General features: G+C 35.2%; 3 protein-coding genes and 1 pseudogene across 7 annotated transcripts in view; 2 read left to right on the forward strand and 2 right to left on the reverse strand.

Annotated features, from left to right (window-relative positions):
* The window catches only part of LOC147923597 (uncharacterized), a 28,013-nt gene extending 18,736 nt beyond the window's left edge, over positions 1-9,277 (reverse strand). The window contains exons 1-8 of one of the 3 annotated variants that reach the window (XM_087493922.1): positions 8,817-9,277; positions 6,805-7,668; positions 6,002-6,583; positions 5,768-5,908; positions 5,534-5,674; positions 4,758-5,455; positions 4,554-4,674; positions 3,638-4,455 (exon numbers count right to left, since the gene is read on the reverse strand). In XM_087493922.1, the coding sequence (XP_087350048.1) occupies positions 3,787-4,455; positions 4,554-4,674; positions 4,758-5,455; positions 5,534-5,674; positions 5,768-5,908; positions 6,002-6,583; positions 6,805-7,668; positions 8,817-8,819 (3,219 nt within the window). In that variant the 5' untranslated portion in view covers positions 8,820-9,277 and the 3' untranslated portion in view covers positions 3,638-3,786. Of the gene's footprint in view, positions 1-3,637; positions 4,456-4,553; positions 4,675-4,757; positions 5,456-5,533; positions 5,675-5,767; positions 5,909-6,001; positions 6,584-6,804; positions 7,669-8,035 lie in introns of those variants that run through there. The other 2 variants (XM_087493921.1, XR_015585770.1) reach the window with 2 other exon arrangements.
* A 3,533-nt stretch (positions 9,278-12,810) lies between these two features.
* LOC147923598 (uncharacterized) lies at positions 12,811-14,166 on the forward strand. The gene has a single exon (XM_087497065.1). It carries the CDS (start codon positions 12,858-12,860, stop codon positions 14,100-14,102), a length of 1,245 nt encoding a protein of 414 aa, XP_087353191.1. The 5' UTR covers positions 12,811-12,857; the 3' UTR covers positions 14,103-14,166.
* A 79-nt stretch (positions 14,167-14,245) lies between these two features.
* LOC104757767 (putative oxidoreductase At4g09670) lies at positions 14,246-16,628 on the reverse strand. Of its 2 annotated transcripts, XM_087497063.1 has the most exons (3): positions 16,259-16,603; positions 16,089-16,202; positions 14,246-16,009 (listed from the first exon to the last, which is right to left on the reverse strand). In XM_087497063.1, exons 2-3 carry the CDS (start codon positions 16,164-16,166, stop codon positions 15,413-15,415), a joined length of 675 nt encoding a protein of 224 aa, XP_087353189.1. In that variant the 5' UTR covers positions 16,167-16,202; positions 16,259-16,603; the 3' UTR covers positions 14,246-15,412. The 2 variants fall into 2 exon arrangements, with proteins under 2 accessions (XP_087353189.1, XP_010478851.2); XM_010480549.3 differs by having other exon boundaries at positions 16,089-16,628.
* Positions 16,629-17,906: 1,278 nt separating this feature from the next.
* Positions 17,907-19,932, forward strand: LOC104757766 (choline-phosphate cytidylyltransferase 1-like; annotated as a pseudogene). Its single transcript, XR_015587464.1, has 6 exons — positions 17,907-18,058; positions 18,157-18,252; positions 18,363-18,405; positions 18,486-18,637; positions 18,727-18,807; positions 19,325-19,932. The product of XR_015587464.1 is annotated as a choline-phosphate cytidylyltransferase 1-like (transcript).
* Positions 19,933-22,823: the final 2,891 nt, after the last annotated feature.

Here is a 22,823-nt window from a genome sequence, read left to right on the forward strand (position 1 = left end):
ATAGTCTTGGTGGATAATCCCTTGCTTGTTCTTTAGAAATATCCTTTGCCATCTGATAGTAAAGCATAAAATAAATCAGCCATAACATATGGCAAACACAAGGCATATAATAACTCCGCCATAATACATAACTCAGTCGTAAAGCATAAGATAACTCAGTCCAAACTCAGCCATCCAAGACGGCGACAATCACCCGTATCTCAAAAATAAATAGGAAGACACATACCGGAACTCGAAGACGAGACGGCTTAGACGGAAACGAACAAGACCAGCACCGACGAAGAGAAGAAAGAGCGAATGAGGATATCGAGCGAGGACGGCGAGAGATGACGGCGGGAGAGTAGAAAAAGACAGATTATCGCCGGCGCAATTAGGGTTAGATTTCGCCGACGATAAGGACAGAGAGTTTTTTTTTTTCCGCGTTTTAAAAACTGTTCACTTTTCCTCTCATTGTAACTGTCGATGCTGGAAAGATAACTCAGCAGTCATAAACGGTATCTCAGCCAACCCTCAAATTAGAATGATTAAATAACCGACTAAACCAAACCGAACCGAAAAAATAATTTTTCCCAATTTGGTATTTTTGTATTGGTATGTTTGCCTAGTTTTCTTATATTCGGCTTATTTCGGTTATATTATGCTAATCTACCTAATTACAATATATTTTGGGTTATTTATTGTTAGATATTCATCTAACCGACCAATAACCGGAAATAACCAAAAATTAATTTCAAAATTTTAAAATTTTTTAAAAAAAATTATTTTCAAAATGGTTCAACCATAAGTATATCCATATTACCACCTTAATCCAAACACATTATATCCAAAACCAAACTGTTATATTAAAAACAAATAATGTTACCTCATCTAACTCTAAACCCTAAACCCTAATCCTAACCCCTAAACAACATGTTTTGGTATGTTTGACACATTTTGATCAGAATGTGTAAAAATCACTCTTTTTGTCTATAATTATTATTTTTATTGGTTATAATAATAGTAATATTCATTTTGCCATTCTAAATTTTAATTTTGAGTTATAATAACCTTTTTTACAAATATCTCATAACTCAGCCGTTTAAGTCAATAACCCAGCCACTACTTAGTCAAATTACTGGCCCCTTCTTTAATAATAAATAAAAATACATGACAAATTTGAATTCAAATTTTTGAATTTATTTTTAATAATAAATCGTTTAAAATATTTTTATTAAGCGTATGGATGATAACAAGAAACATAATTATTGTTTGCGTCTCCCCAACAACCCTTTTTGCATTCCCGAGCGGGTATATAATAAATTAATAGGGTGGCCGTCGGATAACTCAGCCGTAAAACCATTATTATGGCCGTTGCATAAGTCAGCCATAACAAAGTTGTTAATTTAACTGACTATCCTAAGTCAGTCGTGTAAAGAACACAACTCAGCCTTCAAGTATATTACTGTCAAACGACGTCGTTCGATATATTGTTTTAGTATAAATTAAGGGATTTGGTGTGATTTATTGCTTCAGTAATCGAGATCGAGTCAAGATGATGGCAAATAGAGATATATACGGCGGCAACTCCAGGGCTGATGAGAAAACTGCTTCTGAAGCACTAGCTGAGGTAGATCTCTGGACTATCTGAAATCTCAAAGCATTATCTTAATATTGTGTTTGTGGAACTGTAGGAACTGAATCGTAATGAAATAAATATGAAAATGAGGTACGGCGAAATCCGGAGGCGAGACAAGGGCGTTCCAATCGGGTGTAATTACGGTGCGGTGCTTCTCGTTGCCACTTCTAATGATCCTACCACGAGAGGAGAACGTTATTTCAGTTGTCCGTATGACATCACAGATGTAAAGATTTTTGTACTCTTATTGTTGAGTTTTGTGTTCTGTTTCTGACTTTTTTTTAGTCTAATATGAATTATGTACTATTTGTAAGGGTCCCGGTCAAGGCTACGGTTTCAGGAAGTGGTGGACTGATGCAGTGCGCGAAGAGTTTAGGGTTATTCAGGAGGAGAAGAATGAGATGAAGCAGGACTTGGATGCAACCAAGAAGTGCATCGAGATTCAAGAAGAAATGATCTTGTATTTGGAAAAGAAATATGACGCGCTGGAGAAGAAGTTTGAGAGCTTGAACAAGTATCTGTGAGATTAGTCAAGCTCCGTTGTTTTTTTTTTTTTTTTTTGGAATTGATATGAACTTTCTATGTTGTGGTGTTTTATCAATCTATTTTAATAACTCAGTCATGATTAATTATAACTCAGTCATCATTAATTATAACTCAGCCGTCATAGACGATATCTCAGCCAACCCTCAAACTAGAATGACTAAATAACCGACTTAACCGAACCGATCGATAAAATAAATTTTCCAATTTGATATTTTTGAATTGGTATGTTTGGTTTATTTCGGATATATTCGGCTTAATTTCGGTTATATTAGGCTAATCTACTTTATTACAATATATTTTGGGTTAATTATTAGAATGACTAAATAACCGACTTAACCGAACCAATCGATAAAATAAATTTTCCAATTTGATATTTTTGAATTGGTATGTTTGGTTTATTTCAGATATATTCAGCTTAATTTCGGTTATATTAGGCTAATCTACTTTATTACAATATATTTTGGGTTATTTATTAGAATGACTAAATAACCGACTAAACCGAACCGACTGATAAAATAAATTTTCCAATTTGATATTTTTGAATTGGTATGTTTAATTAATTTCGGATATATTCGGCTTAGTTTCTGTTATATTAGGCTAATCTACTTAATTACAATATATTTTGGGTTATTTATGGTTAGATATTAATATAACCGACCCATAACCGGAAATAACTAAATATTTTTTGATTTTTTGATTTTTTAAAAAATATTCAAATGATAATAATATTATTATATCCATATTACCACCTTAAACTATACACATTAAAACACATTAGAACCAAATCCAAAAATCAAATAATCTGAACCCTACATCTCAAACCCTAAACCCCAACCCTAACCCTAACCCTAACCCCTAAACGTCATGTGTTGTATGTTTTACACATCCTTGGTGAGAATGTGTAAAAATCAATCTTTTTCTATAATTATTACTTTTTATTGGTTATAATAATTGTAATATTCATAATTCAATTTTACATTTAAATGTTGAGTTATAATAATGTAAATTTACAAATATTTTATAAGTCAGCCGTGTAAGTCAATAACTCAGCCATCACTTAGTCAATTTGTCGGAATTTTAAGATTTTTTATTCGAATTTTGAGTTCAATTTTTTAATTATTTTGTATAATATATTGTGAAAAAAACTAACTTTATAAATTGATTACGCGTGTGGATCTGAGCAGGCACAGAATTATTGTTTGGGCTTCCCCAACAACACTTTTAGTAATATCGAGGCACGGCACGAAAGACTAAACGAAGCCGTACCAAGTTCATAACTCAGCCATAACTCACTCATCCGTACGAAGTAGATAACTCAGCCGTTCGAAATATATAACTCAGCCATAACATATATGTTTATTCAATATTTAATTATAACTCAGCCGTGTGAAGTACATAACTCAGCCGTAACATTGAAAAGATACTAAACAAAGAACTTTCTTATCCAAGTACAATTCCTACCAAAAGAAATCCAAATTTTTCCAATATCCAAGTACAATTCCTACCAAAAGAAATCCAGATGTTTTTTTACATATCCAAGTACAATTCCTACCAAAAGAAATCCAAAGGTTTTTTTACATATCCAAAGTGCAAGTCCTACCTACCAATAGAAATACAAATGTTTTTTACGTGAACTGATTCATAAAATCAGGTGACTCATCGAAGATTTCTGCTGCCATTTTAACACATATACCCTGGATGTTTTGATCACAGATTCCATCGAAAGACACACCAAGCGCTAGACATTCTATAAACTTTAAAGCGTACACGCAACAGTCACCACTCTGTACGTTTTGCGGGACCTTGGAGACTGTCCTCCTCCTGAAGGTAAACTGTTTGTAAGTAGGTGTACGAATTTCGTGAGGAACGTTCGCGTTCATCATTGCTCGAATCATCCGCGTAAACGCCCTACAAGCATTCAGCATTCTAAGCTCACTCTCTCCGGTTACTTGTCCCACGATGCTATCATAGCAATCAATATGCCTTCTGTTGAGATCCACGTGCAGCGCCACCCAGTGATTGCCTCCAATTTGTGGAGTAATATACAGGTGATCCACATCTTCTATCCACTTCAAATTAGTTTGTTCATCTGATGGAATCAAACCTTTAACTAATTCTTCATAACAATTGCCAGTCATTGTAAAAAACTTGGGTTCGGACTTGAACAACGGATAATGACGGTGAACCATTTCACTGGTGAACCACGGGTCTATAAACGCAATGCGTTTGTTGTGGAATGGGAAGGGATCTCGTTTGTACCTACACCTAAGGACTCTCATAAACGCGCCCAAGTGCTGTACAACAGAAAACTGAGTAGTAAACAACAACGCAGCCATAATGTAATATAAGTCAGACAACGACAACAATAACTAAGACATTAAGATAAACTTACTTCATCAGTACACCACCCATATTTACCATATTCGTCTGGCCTCTCTGGCCAGTCCTTTCGTTTGGTGATTAGCACCCTATAGAATTCAATTTCCATCCCGCCTTTGCCTAATGGGATATTCCTAACAAACAAATAAACACAAGTTAATATAATGTTAACAAGCTGTTATTAACTTGTTAAGCAAAAGGGTCTAAAGGGTTATACTCGGCTTTCTTTAGGTACTCCAAAAGTTTCTGAACCTTGACCGGATCAACAGGTGCCAGAGGATCATATATTCCAGGTCCAGGTGAACAGTTCTTCCTCATGCACGTCAGTCCGTTGTCTCCAATATTAGGGAAAATCCAGCTTGGATGATCTTGTTGTGTATTCAATGCACTCCCATCCGCTGACAGCTTAACACTCTCCAGCCTTAAAGCTTTAATTCTATCAAGCCTAATCTTTTCCTCCTCATCATCCTCAGATTCAGGTTCAAGTGAGTCGGCTTCAGCAAAATACTCGTCTGTAATATCTTCTGCACCAGCTTCTGCACCAGCTTCTGAACCTCCAGGTAGTACAAATTTCAACGGCTTAACACCAACAGCCACAACAGCAGCAGTAGGATTTGTAGGCGCCCTACCTCTACCTCTACCTCTACCTGTACCTCTACCTGTACGTGTACCTCTACCTCCACCTCTACCTCCAGCCGCAGCTACTTCTTTAGCCTGCTTTGCCGCAGCTACTTCTTTGGGCTTCTTTAATGCAGCTACTTCTTTGGCCTTCTCTGCCGCCTCTAACTCTTTGGCCTCTTCTACCGCCTCTAACTCTTTAACATTTCTCCTCGTGGAAGGCCGTCTTTTCGTATCAGCTGGTCTCTTAGTAGCTGGAGACTTCTTAGCATCTGGAGAAGTCAAATAGTTCTTTTCCTGTATATTAAAATTATAGTAACTCAGCCTAAATATTCTGAAAAATCAGCCATAAAACAAAGATGAATCAGACATTACCTTCTCTCCCGCCTCTAACTCTTTGGCCTTCTCTGACGCCTCTAACTCTTTGGCATTTCTCCTCGTGGAAGGCCCTGTTTTCGTATCAGCTGGTTTCTTAGCAGCTGGAGACTTCTTAGGAGAAGTCAAAGAGTTCTTTTCCTGTATATCATAGCGAAGACAATTAAAATTATAATAACTCTGCCTAAATATTCTGAAACATCAGCCATAAAACAAAGATAAACCAGACATTACCGGCTCTCCCGCCTCTAACTCTTTGGCCTTCTCTGACGTCTCTAACTCTTTGGCATTTCTCCTCGTGGAAGGCCCTGTTTTCGTATCAGCTGGTTTCTTAGCATCTGGAGACTTCTTAGGAGAAGTCAAAGAGTTCTTTTCCTGTATATCATAGCGAAGACAATTGAAATTATAATAACTCAGCCTAAACATTCTGAAAAGTCAGCCATAAAACAAAGATAAACCAGACATTACCAGAACTTTTGGTGGACCTTTTGATGTCTGAAGTTCCTGTCCATGTCCCAGGTTATTTAGTTCCTGTCCCATTTTTAAAGTCTGGTCAGTCGTGCTCTTTGAAAGCACGAGCTCTTTCATCTGTTTGAGGTCCGTCTCAAAAGATCCAAGCCTGGTTTCAATCCTTTCATCCATCTTCTTCTCCAGATTCGCCGATACATTTTCAATGTTCCTATCAACGGTGTCAAACCTTGTGTATAACTTAGAGATCAATTCGTAGAGATCATCTTCCTCCTCACTTACCTTTTTTCCTTTCTTCTTCCTCTCCTGTGCAACTCCTTCACTAGTTTCCTGACTGTTGGAAACTTTCATCTTCTGAACTTTCCGCTTCTTTGCAGGAGGAGATTCAGACTCAACAACTGCTTCAGCTTTCTTTTTCTTTTTCTTCTTATCACTCCCCTTAACATCCCAAAAACCTTTAACAAACGTATTTAGATGTATGTCTTCGATCAGGCGATCGATTGCTGGGTCGTCTTCTTCTTCTGACCACGAATGAAATAGCTTGCAGTCATTTTCCTTCATAACCATATTAATCACACGCAGCTGTAACATAAGAGATTATGAAACCCATCAGTAAGTTTTAGCTCAGTCATTACTAATGAAAGCATAAATCAGTCATTACTAAAACATAACTCAGCCAACACTAAAGCATAAATCATCCATTACTAAAACATAACTCAGCCGTTACTAAACAATAACTCAGCCATAACTACATCATAACTCATCCATTACTAAACAATCACTCAACCAGATATAAACCTTACCTCACCAAGCGCTTTGATCTCTTCAGCAATTGCGGTTTCCAGCGATGAACGTGTACGGTTTCCACCCCATTGAAGCATCGGTATGCCACCATCATTAGCTGATGCATTCCCAAACCGTTCTCCAAAGCATTTGATGGACTCATACGCCCAAGCCTGTAACACGGGTGTAAACCCACTGAGGGTGTACGACTTTCCCGTAGGGTTCAACATCTTTATGGAATCAACAAGAGCTTCAAATGCTGACCGACCCCACGGATACGTCTTCATTGCTTCATCATCAAAAACTCTTTTGGCACTTTCATATGGAATTCTAGAGTTATGATGCAAACCATAAAGTCCAATGTGTTGAAGAAGCAACAGCCCCAACCATTTATGATGATCAAGGTTAACCCATCCCCGGCACACTCTTAATGCTTCCCTGAGTTCAAGTAGCGTTGGACCTGCCCCACCAGGCACTTTCAAAAGTCTGAAGAAATCTTTGTGCTCCTCTTCAAGTTCAAACCGTTCAGTAGGCATTGGGTCTATGTTTAACCCCGTCAGAAAATGAAACTCATTCAACCCAAACCTGATAGGTTGACCGCCGACCACAAACCAAAGCTCCTTCTTATGTACCCTTAACTGGTTACATAGTAGGAAATGAACAACCTTACCAGACCAGACGAATTGGCTATCAACTAGCTTAGAGATTATTCCAATAGGTACTTTCTTCGTTTCTTCCCACGCATCCAGTCCTATTGATTCCCTAATCTGAGGGAATTCTTTCATCCTGAAATTTGTGTTTATATCTCTAGACTCTATTTTAGCGTATAGTCTTGGGGGGTAATCCCTTGCTTGTTCTTCAGAAGAAATAATCACCATCGACATCTGTTATAGTTCATAAGTAAATCATAAAATGAATCAGCCATAACATAAAACAAACTCATACACAAAGCATAACATAACTCAGCCACAAACACATAACTCAGATCTAAAGCACAAAATATCTTAGTCACAACTCATCCGTCAGCAAAATAAAACAAACAGTAAATCAGCCATCGAATCGAATAAATCTAACAAATCAGCCATAAACCCTAAAATAACTGAGCCGCAACATAAAACAAAAAGTAAATCAGCCATCGAATCGAATAGATCTAACAAATCAGCCGTCATTAACAACGGCGACAATCAGCGGTAAATCATCGAAAAATCCACATTCAGCCGGAAAACTCGAAACTAAACAGTCGACACATACCGGATAGACGAAGACGAAGAAGACGAAGAGAAAGAGAGAGCGACGACGAAGAAAGAGAGTGCAACGACGAAGATAGAGAGAACGAGTAAAGACGGTGAGAGATGACGGTGAGAGATGACGGCGGGAGATTGACGGCAAGAGAGTAGACAACAACAGAGTATCGCCGGCGACAAGAGACGACGATAGTTTCGATATTTTTTTTTTTTCGCGGTTTGTGAACAGTTAAAACCTATTCACTTTCCCTCTCTTTGATATAAACAAGAAAACAAAACTGTGGATCTAAAAAAAAACTGCGATCTAAAAAAGATTGCTTAATGACTGTGTTAAATCATATCTGATGTGTATTCTAATTTGCTGATGTGTATTTTTTTTTAATTTTTAACTCAAATTCGAGAAACAAAATCCAAGGAGTAAATTGTAATTACACCCAGGACACTAAACATTCTAGTAATTTTCAAAAGATTTATAGATATGAGTAATAAACCAACTTTTGGATAACATTTGAGTAATTAATTCATCAAACAAACTGACACAACAAAATCAAAAAAATTGAGACAACAAAATCAAATTCTAGAATTTACAATAGAAAGAAACCGAAATCAAATTCATGACTACTAACAAATAAAGAAACCTACTTGTTGATTCAAATAACACTAATTTCGCATTTATCCAAGAACACTAAGAACACTAATTCATGCCTAATTTAAGAAAACCCTATTCTTGACCAAGAGATTCAATACAAGCATACAAGAATCTACACAGGAAAAAACTAGATTCATACCATGAGATGGATATTGGAGCATCCTTCAACGAAATCTCTCCGATTTTGAGTCTAAATCTCCAATTTGATGGAGACGGTGCAATTGGCGGTGGAGTTTAAACAATATGGCGGTGGAGATGATGAAACCGGCGGTAGATTCTCCTCTCAATCAACTGATTCTCATATCAATCAAACAGAGGTAAACTCAGCATTAAAATTGGTGAAGGCGATGAAGAGTTAGAGAGAGTCGTTTCGGGAAGAAGAGAGAGATAACGCGGGTGAGTTTTTTTTTCTTTCTCTTTGGCTAAATTTTACTTCCAATAAACCACTGACACGTACCCACTTCTAAAGGGTTCCAAAAACTCCAAAGATAGAACCAACTCTATCTTTTAATTGCATTTTTGATTTAATTTTCAGGGTTTAAAACTCTAAAAGTGGATTTGAAACCGACATAGAACCACCGTTGGAGTTGGTCTTAGCACGTTAGTCACACTGTGCAAAAATATCATTTTTCTATACTTTTCACAAAAATATATTCTCGTGTAATCTATTTTTAATAATATCATTTTCTACATACAAAATGAGTAAATTGTAAACTCTAAACTCTAAATAATAAACTCTACTCACTTCAAAACTATACACTAAATGTAAAATAGAGAACCTAAACCTAAAACTAAAAATTTTAAAATAAAAATGACCAAAAAAAGTGGTTTTGAAAAGGATATTAATAACAAATTTTCAAGGATTAATTAATAGACCTTATACTTGAGATAGTATATGGAATTTTCTAAGACTAACAAGTGCAGCAACCATATTGACATCTTCATCAGCCATCAGGTTCTAGCTTATCCACCACGAAGATATCCTCTAACATGATAATTTTGCTCTCCATGACTCCATCAACAAACACGAGAATTGGAGAAGCGAGAGAGATGCTTCCTATAACTTGTTTATTTTATTTTCAGCCACATATTGATTGGCTAATATCTTTGTTGTAGTTTTCGACAATCTCAAAAGTCCAAAAAGGTATTTCAACTTATAACATTAGTTTGAGACATCAATTTTTTATATAGTAAAGATAGAATATATTTTTTAGTTAAATAACTAACTAGGCTCCCATCTTACACATCATTTATTCATCTTGTAAATGAAAAAATTTAGTGAAAGGGGGAGAGGTGGAAGCCCAGAGCAGTGAGGTGTACATCAGAGCTTCTTCCACAAAATCAGATGATCTTCGAGCCTCGTCCTCCACCAGGCACAAAGGGCATACCCTCTAATAATACTAACAGTAGCGACGTTTTTCCCTTGTGCGACCGGAACACAATGGAGGTGATGCGACTCTCAGTGTAAATCCCCTCAACGGCTTCAATGTAGTCATTTTTTTTTGTAGTGGGCTTCAATGTAGTCATCGTCAACAACTATAATCTATAGTTATATATATAAAGTAATGAAACTTTGTATAAAGTTATAAAGATAAAATAAGTTAATAAAATAAACTAAATAAAAAAGCTATAATCTGTATAAAATCCGCATTAGTCTCAGTCGAATGCCAATAAGCTGCTTCGGCTACAACTATAGTCGAAGCAGCTCATGGGGATTCGATTAACACTAGTGCGCTGAAATTTTATAAAGTAGTAATTGTAGATTTTATACGTATGTGTTAACGCTGCAGTAGTAAAATTTGACAAAAATGACGCCAAAATTATTAAAATCTACAATTTTTTTTTTTCACATCTTCGAAGAAACCAACATCCCACTCGTCTTCTCCAACCATTGCTAGTTCGGTATTATTGGATGCCCTACGCACAACTCGGTTTAGAGGCCTTAGAGTAAACAAAATTTATCTTTTACATTATATATAAAAAATTATATGCATTTTTTTAGTTCGATTTACACTAAAAGTAAAAAATGTTGACCCAAACTAAAATCTAATTATGGAGACAAAATTTATTTTGTTTCCTACTAAATTGGGCCTTTTCTATATATATATATATATATATATATATATTTTGGACAAACTATTATTAAATAAAACTTAAGAAAAAAAAAAAATTGTCGGACTAGAAGTCACCGCTTGGGTGGCTTCTCTTGTGGGCCGGCACTGCCTCCAACTCTAACGCTCACTTGTACTCCCCTCGGGAGCTTCAACCTTCTGCTGTTGGGTTATACCCCTACCGCTTATCGTGAACGTAGGAACTTGCACCAAACTTGGAAAATAGGTAGGTACAGTGACGAGGACGATACTGACCAACCAAATCTTTTATTTCAATTTCACGGAACTTATCTCCCTTGGCGATATAAATACAAGCTTTTCCCTCCTCGTTATAACAACATATTACAAGGCTCATGAGACTTTTATCTTCGTCGACGAAGTTACTTGGCGGGTAGTAGCTGACATCTAAACTCGACCATTCAGGAACCTACACACTCATCAGATTCACCCACACTACAGCTTCTCCATCCCCATTTTTAATATTTTCTTTTGTCACCCAAATTTCAATATTCCTTGCTGTAAAATGAAAATTGATCTTCCCTAAATACGGCAAGAAATAGTTACGACTGTGATCAGATATGGTCTGCTCTGTTTATTTTTTCAATTTTGGGGCAATACGTAAATATTATTATTTATTTGGTTCAAAAGTGTAAATAATTCGAGCAAACCAATTCGGTGTCCTTCATCTCATTAACCGGTGAGTAATCATCATCACAAAATCTATACTAGTATTTTTGCAGCAGTTTTTGCTCAAAAATACTTTTTGAAAAGTTTTTATTAATGCATTGATTTTAATATTAGTTACCAAAACTTCAAAATTAATTATAGGTAAGATTTAAAAAATAAAGAAATTTTTCTACCTCATTCAAACATAAATATGATTCCCTTTCATTTTTATTTGAATTTATATTTAAATTATCCTGAATTATTCTATAATACATTTAGTTAATAAAAATTGTGATTTTTTTCCTTCATATGATGTAATACAAAATTTTAAAAACGGACATATATTACTCAATATATAAATTGGGCAATGGTTTAGAGTCATACTATAAAAGAGACCAAAATGATTCTGAATACAAATGAGTAGAAACCTTGATTTATCAGGCATTCAAACTTTAAAAACTTTTATTTGGTTTATTCCGGTTCTTTGTTTTAAAGATTTTTAAAAGGTTAAATATGAAAATATTTAAAACTTTTAAAAAGTTAAATATGATAAATGTTATACCGTAGCTACACAATAAATATTAAAAATTAAGATGATATAGTATGAGTTAAAATATCTCGGGACGGGGTAATATAGTGAGACTGATTTTATCGATATTTATATAAATTAAAAAATATCATTAATTCGGTGTTACACAGGTAAAATATCATTTCATTATTTTGTTAATACTGTCATTATCAGAGAATAGACATATCTAATTAAATTGATTAAATAAATAGTTTATTTAAAAAATAAATTATATTGCAGTATTATATGGTTTATTTAAAAATTATAATATAATTATAACATATTTAACCAACAAATACAACTTATAATTTAAATATTTGAGTTATAAATAATTTTGCCTCGCGGTGTACCGCAGGTTCTAATCTAGTTTAGAAATATACAAGTAGCTAAACTGGTGACCCAAAAAAAAAAAGGGAAAAAATTAGCTAAGTTTTTCTAATTTTCTAATATCTTTAGGATTTCCAATTTTCCAATAATTTTGGAGATTATAGAAAAACTATACAATAATGTCTTTAGAATTATAGCAAAGAAAGAAAAGCGTTCAAGCTTTAAAAGTAAAAGGTAATACTGTCCATATTCGTGTGGAAATAGGAAATTATATATATTCTTTAGCTAATGAAAAAGGAAACATAGTAAAAACCTTAATGTGTAAAAATAAGGAAAATCTAATGGGATTGAGTTAAGTCTCTCTCTATATATACTACAGAACCTTTCGTTTCCCATCATTCACACATTAGGATCGAAACTTTTCAAACCCTGTAGTTGATCATCTTAAATCTCTCTTACGAGTTCTCTCTCTCTCTCTCTCTCTCTCTCTCTCTCTCTCTCTTTCAGGATGGCTCCTTGCGGGAAGAAACCAAACAAGTCCTCGAACTATTTCAAACAAATATTTCCTGCTTTTAAGAAGAAAGCAACAGAGCTCTCTGTTCTTTGCGGGAACTCTGTTGGCTTCATCTGTTACGGTCCCGACAACGATGTCCATGTTTGGCCTGAGCCTCAAGATAACCCACAAGCCTTACCGGAAATCGTTGGAAAGTTCAACGCGTTGAGCGATCACATGAGAATGAGTCACGCCTCCGATCTCTTCGACTTACCATATCTCAAAGGTTTGTCGAATGAAGAATTGCTTAGACATCTCGCTAAGCTGAACTCCAACTCAGTTGGGATCAAGCAGAAAAAGATGAGTATATTAACAAGAAGAGGAATCTTGAAGAAGCCCAATGATCATCTTAGGGTTTCAGACAACGCCGCCACCATCATCTCAAACCGCAAGGTGGCGCCTTCTTCGGATGATCGATTAGGGTTTGGAGAGTCGGGTTTTGTTTCCCGTGGCATTCACGAAACTGTTTCCAGCTTGGGATCTACTGCTGCTGCTTCCAAGGTTTCGGATTCTTCTCCTCTCACGTTAGGTTTGTCTTGCGGCGATTATTTTCCGGCCACTGATAACTCTCGTGTAAAACCTCCCGACCTGCAAAACCAATCAGAGTCAGGTTCGTCTTCTCTATCTTTTAAGATTGCTCCTCGTGATGATAATCCAAACAAGCCCGGTGATGATGATGATGATCTGAAGAGGGCGAAGAAGAACTTTTTTAAACAGATATTTCCTACTTTTAAGAAGAAAGCAACAGAGCTCTCTGTTCTTTGCGGCAACTCTGTCGGTTTCATATGTTACGGCCCTGACAACGATCTTTATGTCTACCCTGAGCCTCAAGATAACCCACGAGGCATACCAGAGATCGTTGGAAAGTTCAGTGGGTTAAATGATTACAAGAGGAAGAATAACGCCTCCGATCTCTACGACTTCCCGAATCTCAAGGGTTTGTCGGGTGACGAGTTGAGGAACCCTCTCATTAACCTTGAATCACACTTACTTGGGATCAAACAAAAAAAGTTAAGTATATCAACAAGAGAAAACTCCATGCCGATGGGGGATATTGGTGTTTCTGCGCTCCATCCGTCAGGGTTTTCTTCCGGGGACTATCTTCCGGTGGATCCAATGGAAGTTTGCACCAACAAAGAAGGTGCTTGGGATCTTTGCGGGATAGATTTTGGGTTTGCTTCATCACTGATACCTAGCTAGGAGCCACTGATTCTTTTGGAGCTGTATTGTGCGTTCTGCTCCAACGCAAATCCATGTTTGTAAAGTTGGTAAGTTACTTCTCTTCTTGTTTGTTTATTATTTGATAAATTAATAAAATTCTTCTCGATCACTATATATATATATGTCATCTCTAACTCATATCTGCAATTGCTTCTTCAACCTTAATTATCACAAGGTATATATAAATCATTAACATTCAGGTTATGCATTATGTACTTATCATAGCTTTCTCTTTTGCGATTCTCGGAACTATCACCTCCTTTGCTTTAGCTTAGGACTCTTTTGACTTGAACCATGCATCACCTCGGCTTTCTCTTAACCGTAGTCGTTCCTTGAACCCTCAGTTTCTCCTTGTCGTTTTCAGGTTCAAAGGATTGGAGCTTGTCAACACCATTGCTGCCACCTTCATTTGCTTCCTCTTTGATGCAAGGCTTCATTGCCTACATTTCATCTTGGATGCTGCAACCAAGCTTGCATTGGTGCCTTCTTCCTTGTTCTGCTTCAGGCACAGATTTCTTCCTCTTGGTTTGGCACTTCACAGTTTGTTCTTGGCATCAGCCTTCATCTCAATCCATCTTTGTTGAAGCTTTGAATTCTGTTTATGCAAGATAACCTCTTGAGTTTCTGTTTTCTTCATCTTCTCTCTCACTCTTTCTTTTCTTTTTCAGCCTAATTCTGGACTGATATATTTTTTATTATCCTCACCGTCTTCCCAGTCTTCTTCGTTCCACATATCATCAAGTAGAATCAAACAATTACTGGTTTACAACAGTTGAGATAGTTTGTCTTGTGCAGTCATATATGCGTCTCTATGCTCATCATGTTTTGGACTAAGCTTCTGCAAAAAATCGTCTGCCACACATATTTCGTTGTAAACACTCTTTTGCTATACACACCCACGCAGCTCCATTAAAATGAATTTTTACCATCTCATGATTAAACAAACTTGTTGAGCCAGAATAGTTTTACCAATACCACCCATCCCAGTTATAGAAATTATTTGATTGCTACCTTCCTCCACCAAATTAATATCTTAACATTCTCCTCCAACCCCACAAGATCGTTTTCAGAATTGCTAGGAAATGTTTTCCGCATCTCCCTTTGTCTTTCTTGTAGGGGTTGTGAATATTTGTCGCCCATCAACCATCATCTGTTGCACTCTGCATATCGAGAATCACCTCAGAGATCCTTTTAGTTATTATACCTGAAGCAAATTTCCTTACGGTCCACTATAATGCAGGAAAATCTTCTCAAACGCATCTTGTTCTTTGAGTATCTGAGCTCTTTCTTTACCGTCCGGAGAGAATAACCGGTTCAAGGTTATTATCAATCGACTCTTTCACGGCATCAACAAGCAGCTGCGTCTTCCGGCTAAAGCTCAGCCAAAACCCATCCGGTTTAGCTCCTCTGTTTTTGATTTCTCCAACCAACCGAGCAAACTCTATCACCATACACGCCTCTTGTGGAAGCTCGGTCATGACTTTGTGTTCACTAAGACAACAACCTCCACTGCTTGTAGTAAACGCAGCCTCAGTTTCCCGATACGGGATAACAAAGTCGTGAACACTGACCGTACCTTTCGCACCGATCGCGGTTATCTCCATCGTTAGATTTGCCAAGAAGGAACAGTAGATCGTCGCGGTAATCCCTTCTTCTTCCCAATCGAACAATGCACCACAAGAAAGAACGATTCCCGCATCGTTTAAGACAGGACCGGGCAAGGCAGTGACGGTTTTTGGAAGTTTGAAGTTGTTGGCAACAAGAGCTGCTTGGATTGTGTACCATCCAGCATCACCAAGAGCTCCAAGCCCATCAAGACCAGGCTTCACACGATTATCATTTCTTAAGAAGTTTCCGTTTGCTGCAAATGAGAAACAACTATGCACCTGCATATGTATATGAACACCATCGTTGTGTACTTAATTTCAAGAAACTAAGATTTAAAGTTACTAATTTAAGACTTACAGTTTTAATCTCAAAATCCTTTATAAAGTCCATGAACTTAGCAGTTCTAGGATTATGCATCCACTGAGTCCCATCCATAAACTGAACACCATTAACCTCACAAGCTTCCAAAATCTGATCAAACTCAGAGACGTTCAAAGCAACAGGCTTATCAAGAAGTATATGCTTACCCTGCCTCGCGGCGCGTACAGCCCACTCCACGTGGAGACTAGCCGGAATAGGTAAATAGACGGCGTCTACATCAGGATCTTCTAGAAGCGACTCGTAGGAGCCGTGGATCTTCGTGTTCGGAGGAAAGTTGTTAGATTCAGCAAACGATTTAGCTTCTTCGATGGAGCTGGTGTAGGTGGCTAAGGCGGAGATAGTAGCGTTTGGAGAGAGGTTGATGGCTCGAGAGAGTTTACGGACGATTTTGGTGCAGCTTAAGAGTCCGATTCGAATTGGGTTGTCGCCGGACATTATTACATCAATTTTTTTTTTCCGGCAAGACGAGTGAAAGAAGACTCTGGTCACTTAATTTGTTTTTGTCGGCTAATTTCTATTTTTAATTGGTAAATTATTTTTGTTATATAGTTAATAAGTTTTGTGAATACAAAAGTGTATACTTTTTTACCTCTAATCTATCATATAAATTATTGTTACTTTCACTCCTCTTGATTAAACTATTGTTACATTGTTTCTTCGATTTACAAGGTAAACGGTAAACCTGTCAATTAGTAGAACATATTAAACGTTGTCGTTTTATATTACTTGTCGTTCTAAACAATTTCACACGTATTAAGAAAATAATTAAATTATCTGTTTTATCCCTCATTAATATATTATTTAATTTGATATAGTAATTAATAAGCTGAAAGTTAGGGGTAAAATTGAAAATTTGATTCATAAAGTTGCATCGTAAATACAAAACGATAAATAATATAAAACAAAAAATTAAGTTCAGAACGACAAATAAAAATAAACGAAAGGAATACGAATCAATATTTATTAATAAATTAATAAAAATTCATTTCTGAATAATTTTGCTTATTTGTGTAAAAATCCATCAAATATGAATATCTATATATATAAAGTATAGTTTCCTCACCCTTCCGGTGCTGCCACATCAGCATACCTTTTTATTTCGTAAGCCCATTTCAAATCCATATTTTGCGGACTAAAACATTTGTGTTGAAGCCCAATCCGTTATCTCAATTTTGACACATTATCGAGTAAGCCCAGTTTTTTTGGCCGGCGACTACTCGCGACGATACTCCACAGACGACGGTGCTGAGGATCTGAACCGTCTGTGCCCTTCTCATTCTTTCATCCTGTTTTATGAAATCAATTCTCCATCCTCCACAACCTTTCGCTGTCTTCGCTCTCTTTGATCTCCATGGTAATGTCTTTCTCTTACTGTAATTCATTCCCTTCAATGCTCGCTCTTTCAATTGAAGACCCACAACGCTATCTTTAATTCGTGTATCTATATAATGTATTCCTTTCCAATGTCATGCTTCATATATTTGTCTTCGTCTCTTTGATTTCTAAATTCGCATCCCTGATTTTGTCTTTTTTTTTTATTCGCCGTCTCAGTGTCATTTGTATGCGATCTATTGAGTCTGGGTTCATCGTAAGTCGTGTAGTTAGAGGAATCTTTGTTAGTAGATAGTCTCGGAGATAAATTGGTCTGTGTTGATTGATATTACTGCATAAATATGTTATGTGCAAGTCCTTGTGGCCTATGATTTTAGTTTATGATTGGAAATTTTGCGGTAGCTGATGTTTCTGGACTCGTGCTTCAATTTTGTTTTTTTGAGGTTAATTGAGAATTGAGAGATGTATACGAATAATGGTTTTGGGATTTACTTGAGTAGGTTTCCAAACACTTACCTTCTTGTTGGATGTTGCAACGATGAAACTACCCATAAGTACAAGGGAAGGACTGTAATGACTGCTGAAGAGCGATATGAATCACTTCGGCGTTGCAAGTAATTATTGTCTTCTCCTATGTTTGTGTTTAATAGTAAGAAGCCATGGAAGTGGTAGTATAATGGATTTTGAGGATCCCGTTTGTTTTATCAATCAGGTGGGTGGATGAAGTCATCCCAGATGCACCATGGGTGGTCAACCAGGAGTTTCTTGACAAGCACCATATTGACTATGTAGCCCACGATGCACTTTCGTAAGAACATATGTCTTTTTTGCTAATCCCAATTTTGATTATTATCTGCTCTTTCTATACAGATGATTCTAGAACGACAGTAACGTTCTTTTTATAATTATCATACACAGGTATGCTGATTCCAGTAGAGCTGGAAAGGATGTTTATGAATTTGTGAGTCTGGAGAATAATCATACTCCTGCTTTTGGCACTTTCATATTTCTGTTTTAAGTTTAACTGAGCATCTGTTGCAGGTTAAGAAAGTTGGGAGGTTTAAGGAAACTATGAGAACTGAAGGAATATCAACCTCGGACATAATAATGAGAATAGTGAAAGACTACAACCAGTATGTCATGACTTGGATAGAGGATATTCAAGGGAAGATCTTGGAGTTAGCTTTGTCAAGGCATGACATCAGTTTCTTACCTCTTCATTTTTGTTGTTCTGTAAAATTTTCTCTTGGAGTAATCAACTTTGAGGTCTAATTTGCTACAGGGTAAGAGACTTAGAGTTAATATGAGGCTAAAGAAACTCCAGGAGAGGGTCAAAGAACAACAAGAAAGAGTGGGAGAAAAGGCATGTCTTCTCTCAACTTCCATTTACTTAATTGATTTATCATATGTCCATCGTTTGAACTGTATTGCATTCTATTAGATAAGCTGTATTTCATAATGTACAAGGTCTCGTCTCTGACTGTTCAGTGACTGTGTGGAAACCACTCTTACAGTGTCACGTTTGCAGTCCAAATTCTCAAAACTTAAATCCCATTCAATTCTTTTAGGACATTTTATACTCGGTCTGGTAATCCTATCACGTTTGAATTTTCAAAATACTCAAAAGGATTACCAAACCGAGTATAGTAGCAGTGCCTGGCAATATCAAGTTGTTAAACAATTTCATCCCTGTAGTAGCAGCTTGATCATGTGTAGTTGCTGCTCTTGAAATCTCCATGTAAACATGATTTAGCTATTAATATGATCTTAACTGAACAAACATGAAGACACGATTAACTGGAGACATACGTTAATAAGTTAATACTATGTTCTATATATAACCTTTGATTAAAGTTGACAAATGTGTAAAATGTTGATAGGGAACTACAATTGTAGACAGTATAATGCGACAAAAGTCAGTAGACAGGCTGGAGAACGGTCACGAGATGACACAGACGACCAGTTCTATGAAGAATACTTCGACCATGACATGGGTAGTGATGATGAACAGTTCTATGACGAGGAAGAAATAAAGGAAGAAGAGAAAGAGCACACGGTTAAGATGGATGCAAAAGAGAACAAGTAAGAAACAAATTTGGCTTCCATAAACCGCAGGTTAGTTACTTATGGCCACTTCTACTGAACTCCCTTTAGCCTGTCACTCTCTCTCTCTCTCTGGATCAGTGAAATACATCTACTTAACATATAATATCAAAGTTTAGAAAGAGAGAGAGAGAGAGTGTGATATGTGTGTGTGTTGAACAAACGAACGTGCGTGGTTGTCTTTGGTGAGAGTTGTCTCATCTTTGTTGATTTTTGAATACGCATGTTTTTTCATGTATTTTTTCTTATTTTTTATGATGGGCAAAGCGTTATGAAGTAACAATGCAATTGTCTGAAACAGGATAAGTCAAATGATTTGTGTGTCCCACGAAGTAAAAACATCGTTGTAATCATCTTCCAAGTTCCAACTCGACTCGTTTTTTTATATTTTTTTTATTGATTTCTGTTCTTTTTTTTTGTCAACCATTGGGTGCTCATTACCCAAATCCCTACTAGGGATAGTTGATTTCCAAAAGATTTTTACGGTCTATTTTTTGAATAATAGATTAAAAAAAATGTTGTTAGAAATATGATGACTTTATTAGAAAGTAAAATTTCTCATCAGTCGCTAAATCGTCTATGAACTTGTGAAGAAAGAAAAGGTTAAAATAGCCCAGACCAAGACCTCCCAGGTCTTCAAGACAAATTTTTTTATTTAACAGATGTAACAAAGTTTCAAAATGCTACACCAGATGAGAGAAACTGTTGTGTTGGTAAATTAATAAACCCTATAATGCTTTACAATTTTTAAAATTTTAAGAGTTTGTTGTTTAATTGTTTAATGTTCACCGTATGCTTCTGATTTATCTTCTTCCTTTTTTTTATTTTTTTTTGTAGATTTTTGTGGAATGGTGATACGAGTAGGAGAAGGTCGTTTTATTAGTTTTCTTGATTATGAAGGTGGATACAATGGTCAGAAAAATGTTATTCCTTTTACTGTTATTGACATCGAGTAAGTAATTTTACTTATCTTAAAAATTATTTATAATTAGTCTTTTATTTCACAATTTTTAAAAACATTACTGGATCATAAATATATGTATTTATTTTCTCATTTTTTTCCTGTTAAGTGGCAAGGAGATTGATTATATTGCAGTAGGTGAAACATGTTTGGAATTTATTTATAAATGGGATAGAATAGTTGCGAACCCTACCTATAAAAGTGAACCAATAATGTGTATGCTAATGTTTTGGAGAAGCTCTTTGTTTGAAGGTATTATCCTGTTATTCTAAGTTTATTATAAAAAACAGATAAAAATGTTAAAATATAATATCTAATCTTACTTTTCATTGTTTACTCATTGTCTAATGTCTCAAATGAGATGTTCATATATTTTTCTTGGTGACGAAGTCGAAGAATTTACTAGAGATCCCGCACTGTAAGTTCATAGTATGTTGATTGAATAATTTTAATATCAATTTCATATGTGATTTAATTTATACATTATTTTTCCTTTTTTTCAGAGTTTGTTTTTATGAGACATCAGATGATGAGGATTATGAGGGAACAGAAGAAGAAGAGATTGATTCAACTTAGTAGTTGTACTGGCCAAATATGCTACCTTTAATTTTATTTTGTAATCTTACATTTCCTTTTTATTAGTATGTTCAATCGGTTGTTGTAATTATGAACCTTTAATTGCAGAGAATAATGTACTTTATCATCCCTACTATTATTGCTGGATTTTAAAATTTATGTCTATTTGAATTACAATTTGATCGATATTTAATTTAGTTTATGGTTAAAGGCTTAGGTCTAATGTTAACATGTAAATTTCATAAGTTCTACTTATTAGTGTTGAAAACTTTATATATTAATAATAAGAAAAGATTTTGTATATATTCTCAAGTATATTTGAGAATATTTACTGTTATACAATTTATTTCTAAATTAAAAAATTTTCATATTACTTGAGAATGTATCCAAATAAATTCCTTCCAAAAATAAATTCTTCAGATTATATCTCTATATTAGTAAAAGAGAAGTATAACTTCTCCTTCGGACAAAAGTACTCCCGACGACAATGTGCAGAAATCAACAGCGAGAAGGTTAAATGTGACATTATTGGGTTTACCTGTTTAAAAACGTGGGTTTACCCCAAAAAAAAACTTACCATACTAATTATAAATCCGAAATCTTTGCAGAAATCTAATAAATTTTATTCTTAACTGATTCAAATCCAAAAATATATATGGTAAAGATTTAATTACTTGCTTAATCACGTATTTGCTAATACCTTCATACTTTCTTCACTTTGTTTGCGACTTCAATCGAAAACTAGGTAACAACCCGCACTATGTGCGGTATAAAATAATTATTAAATGTTTTTACTGTAGTTTTTATATACAAAATCTATAATATTTATCGGAAATTGATATTTAAAATTCGATTGTGTAGTATATTAAAAATAATATAAAATTTTTGTATAATAACTAAAATTTAACCCATGATAATTATTATAATATCAATATTATATTATCATATCATATGAACAAAGAGTTCTTAAAATTCATTTTAAAGATTTTATGAAAATGCAATTAAAGGATATTGTATAATTAAGTTAAAAATAAAATATAAGAATTTAAATTTAGGTGTTAGTTATATTTTTGGAAAACTGATGTAAATATTATTAAAAACTAATAACAAATAAAGGAAATAGTGTCTGGAGCTCTGTAAATGCGACACATCAGCATTTTGTGTGAGAATACTTCTCTTTTAATATATAAGGGATGGTTACGCTTCCTCGAATAACCGATTTAAAATCCATCAAACCGTTCAAAACATTCATAGCTGGAGAATTAAAGATCAAAACATTCTTACTTGGAAGCAACACATCACTTACTCTGGAGAAACTATGAAAATGATTTTATCCGATACTTCAGTAAGCTTATATTAATAGTTTTGAAATTTATCATTCCATGTGCGTCACTGTCTAATAACATGTATTTGGATTTGGTGGATTTTCAAGATGTTCTAAATGATGCGGCTTTGACTGAGAATATTTTATATTCGTAATGATAATTTCAATGGTATAATTTTTTGTTAGAATTCAGTTTTTATGTTCCTAAATCAATGTGATTTTGTAGATATCATTCCTCAGGTAGTTAACGTCCGCGAAATAAAAACTCATGACATGGAGAATAAGATTACAAAGAAAATCGAGTTTGAACGTAGGGACACAAAGTACTAAATACTAATGAGTTTAAGGTTTATTCTATACATATAGCAATTTAGTTTTTTTTTAACATTATGTTAGTGAAATACTATTTTTTAAA

Source organism: Camelina sativa, chromosome 17, assembly GCF_030686135.1.
Source record: "Camelina sativa cultivar CO46 ecotype springtype chromosome 17, ASM3068613v1".
In the NCBI taxonomy this organism is placed as follows: Eukaryota; Viridiplantae; Streptophyta; class Magnoliopsida; order Brassicales; family Brassicaceae; genus Camelina; species Camelina sativa.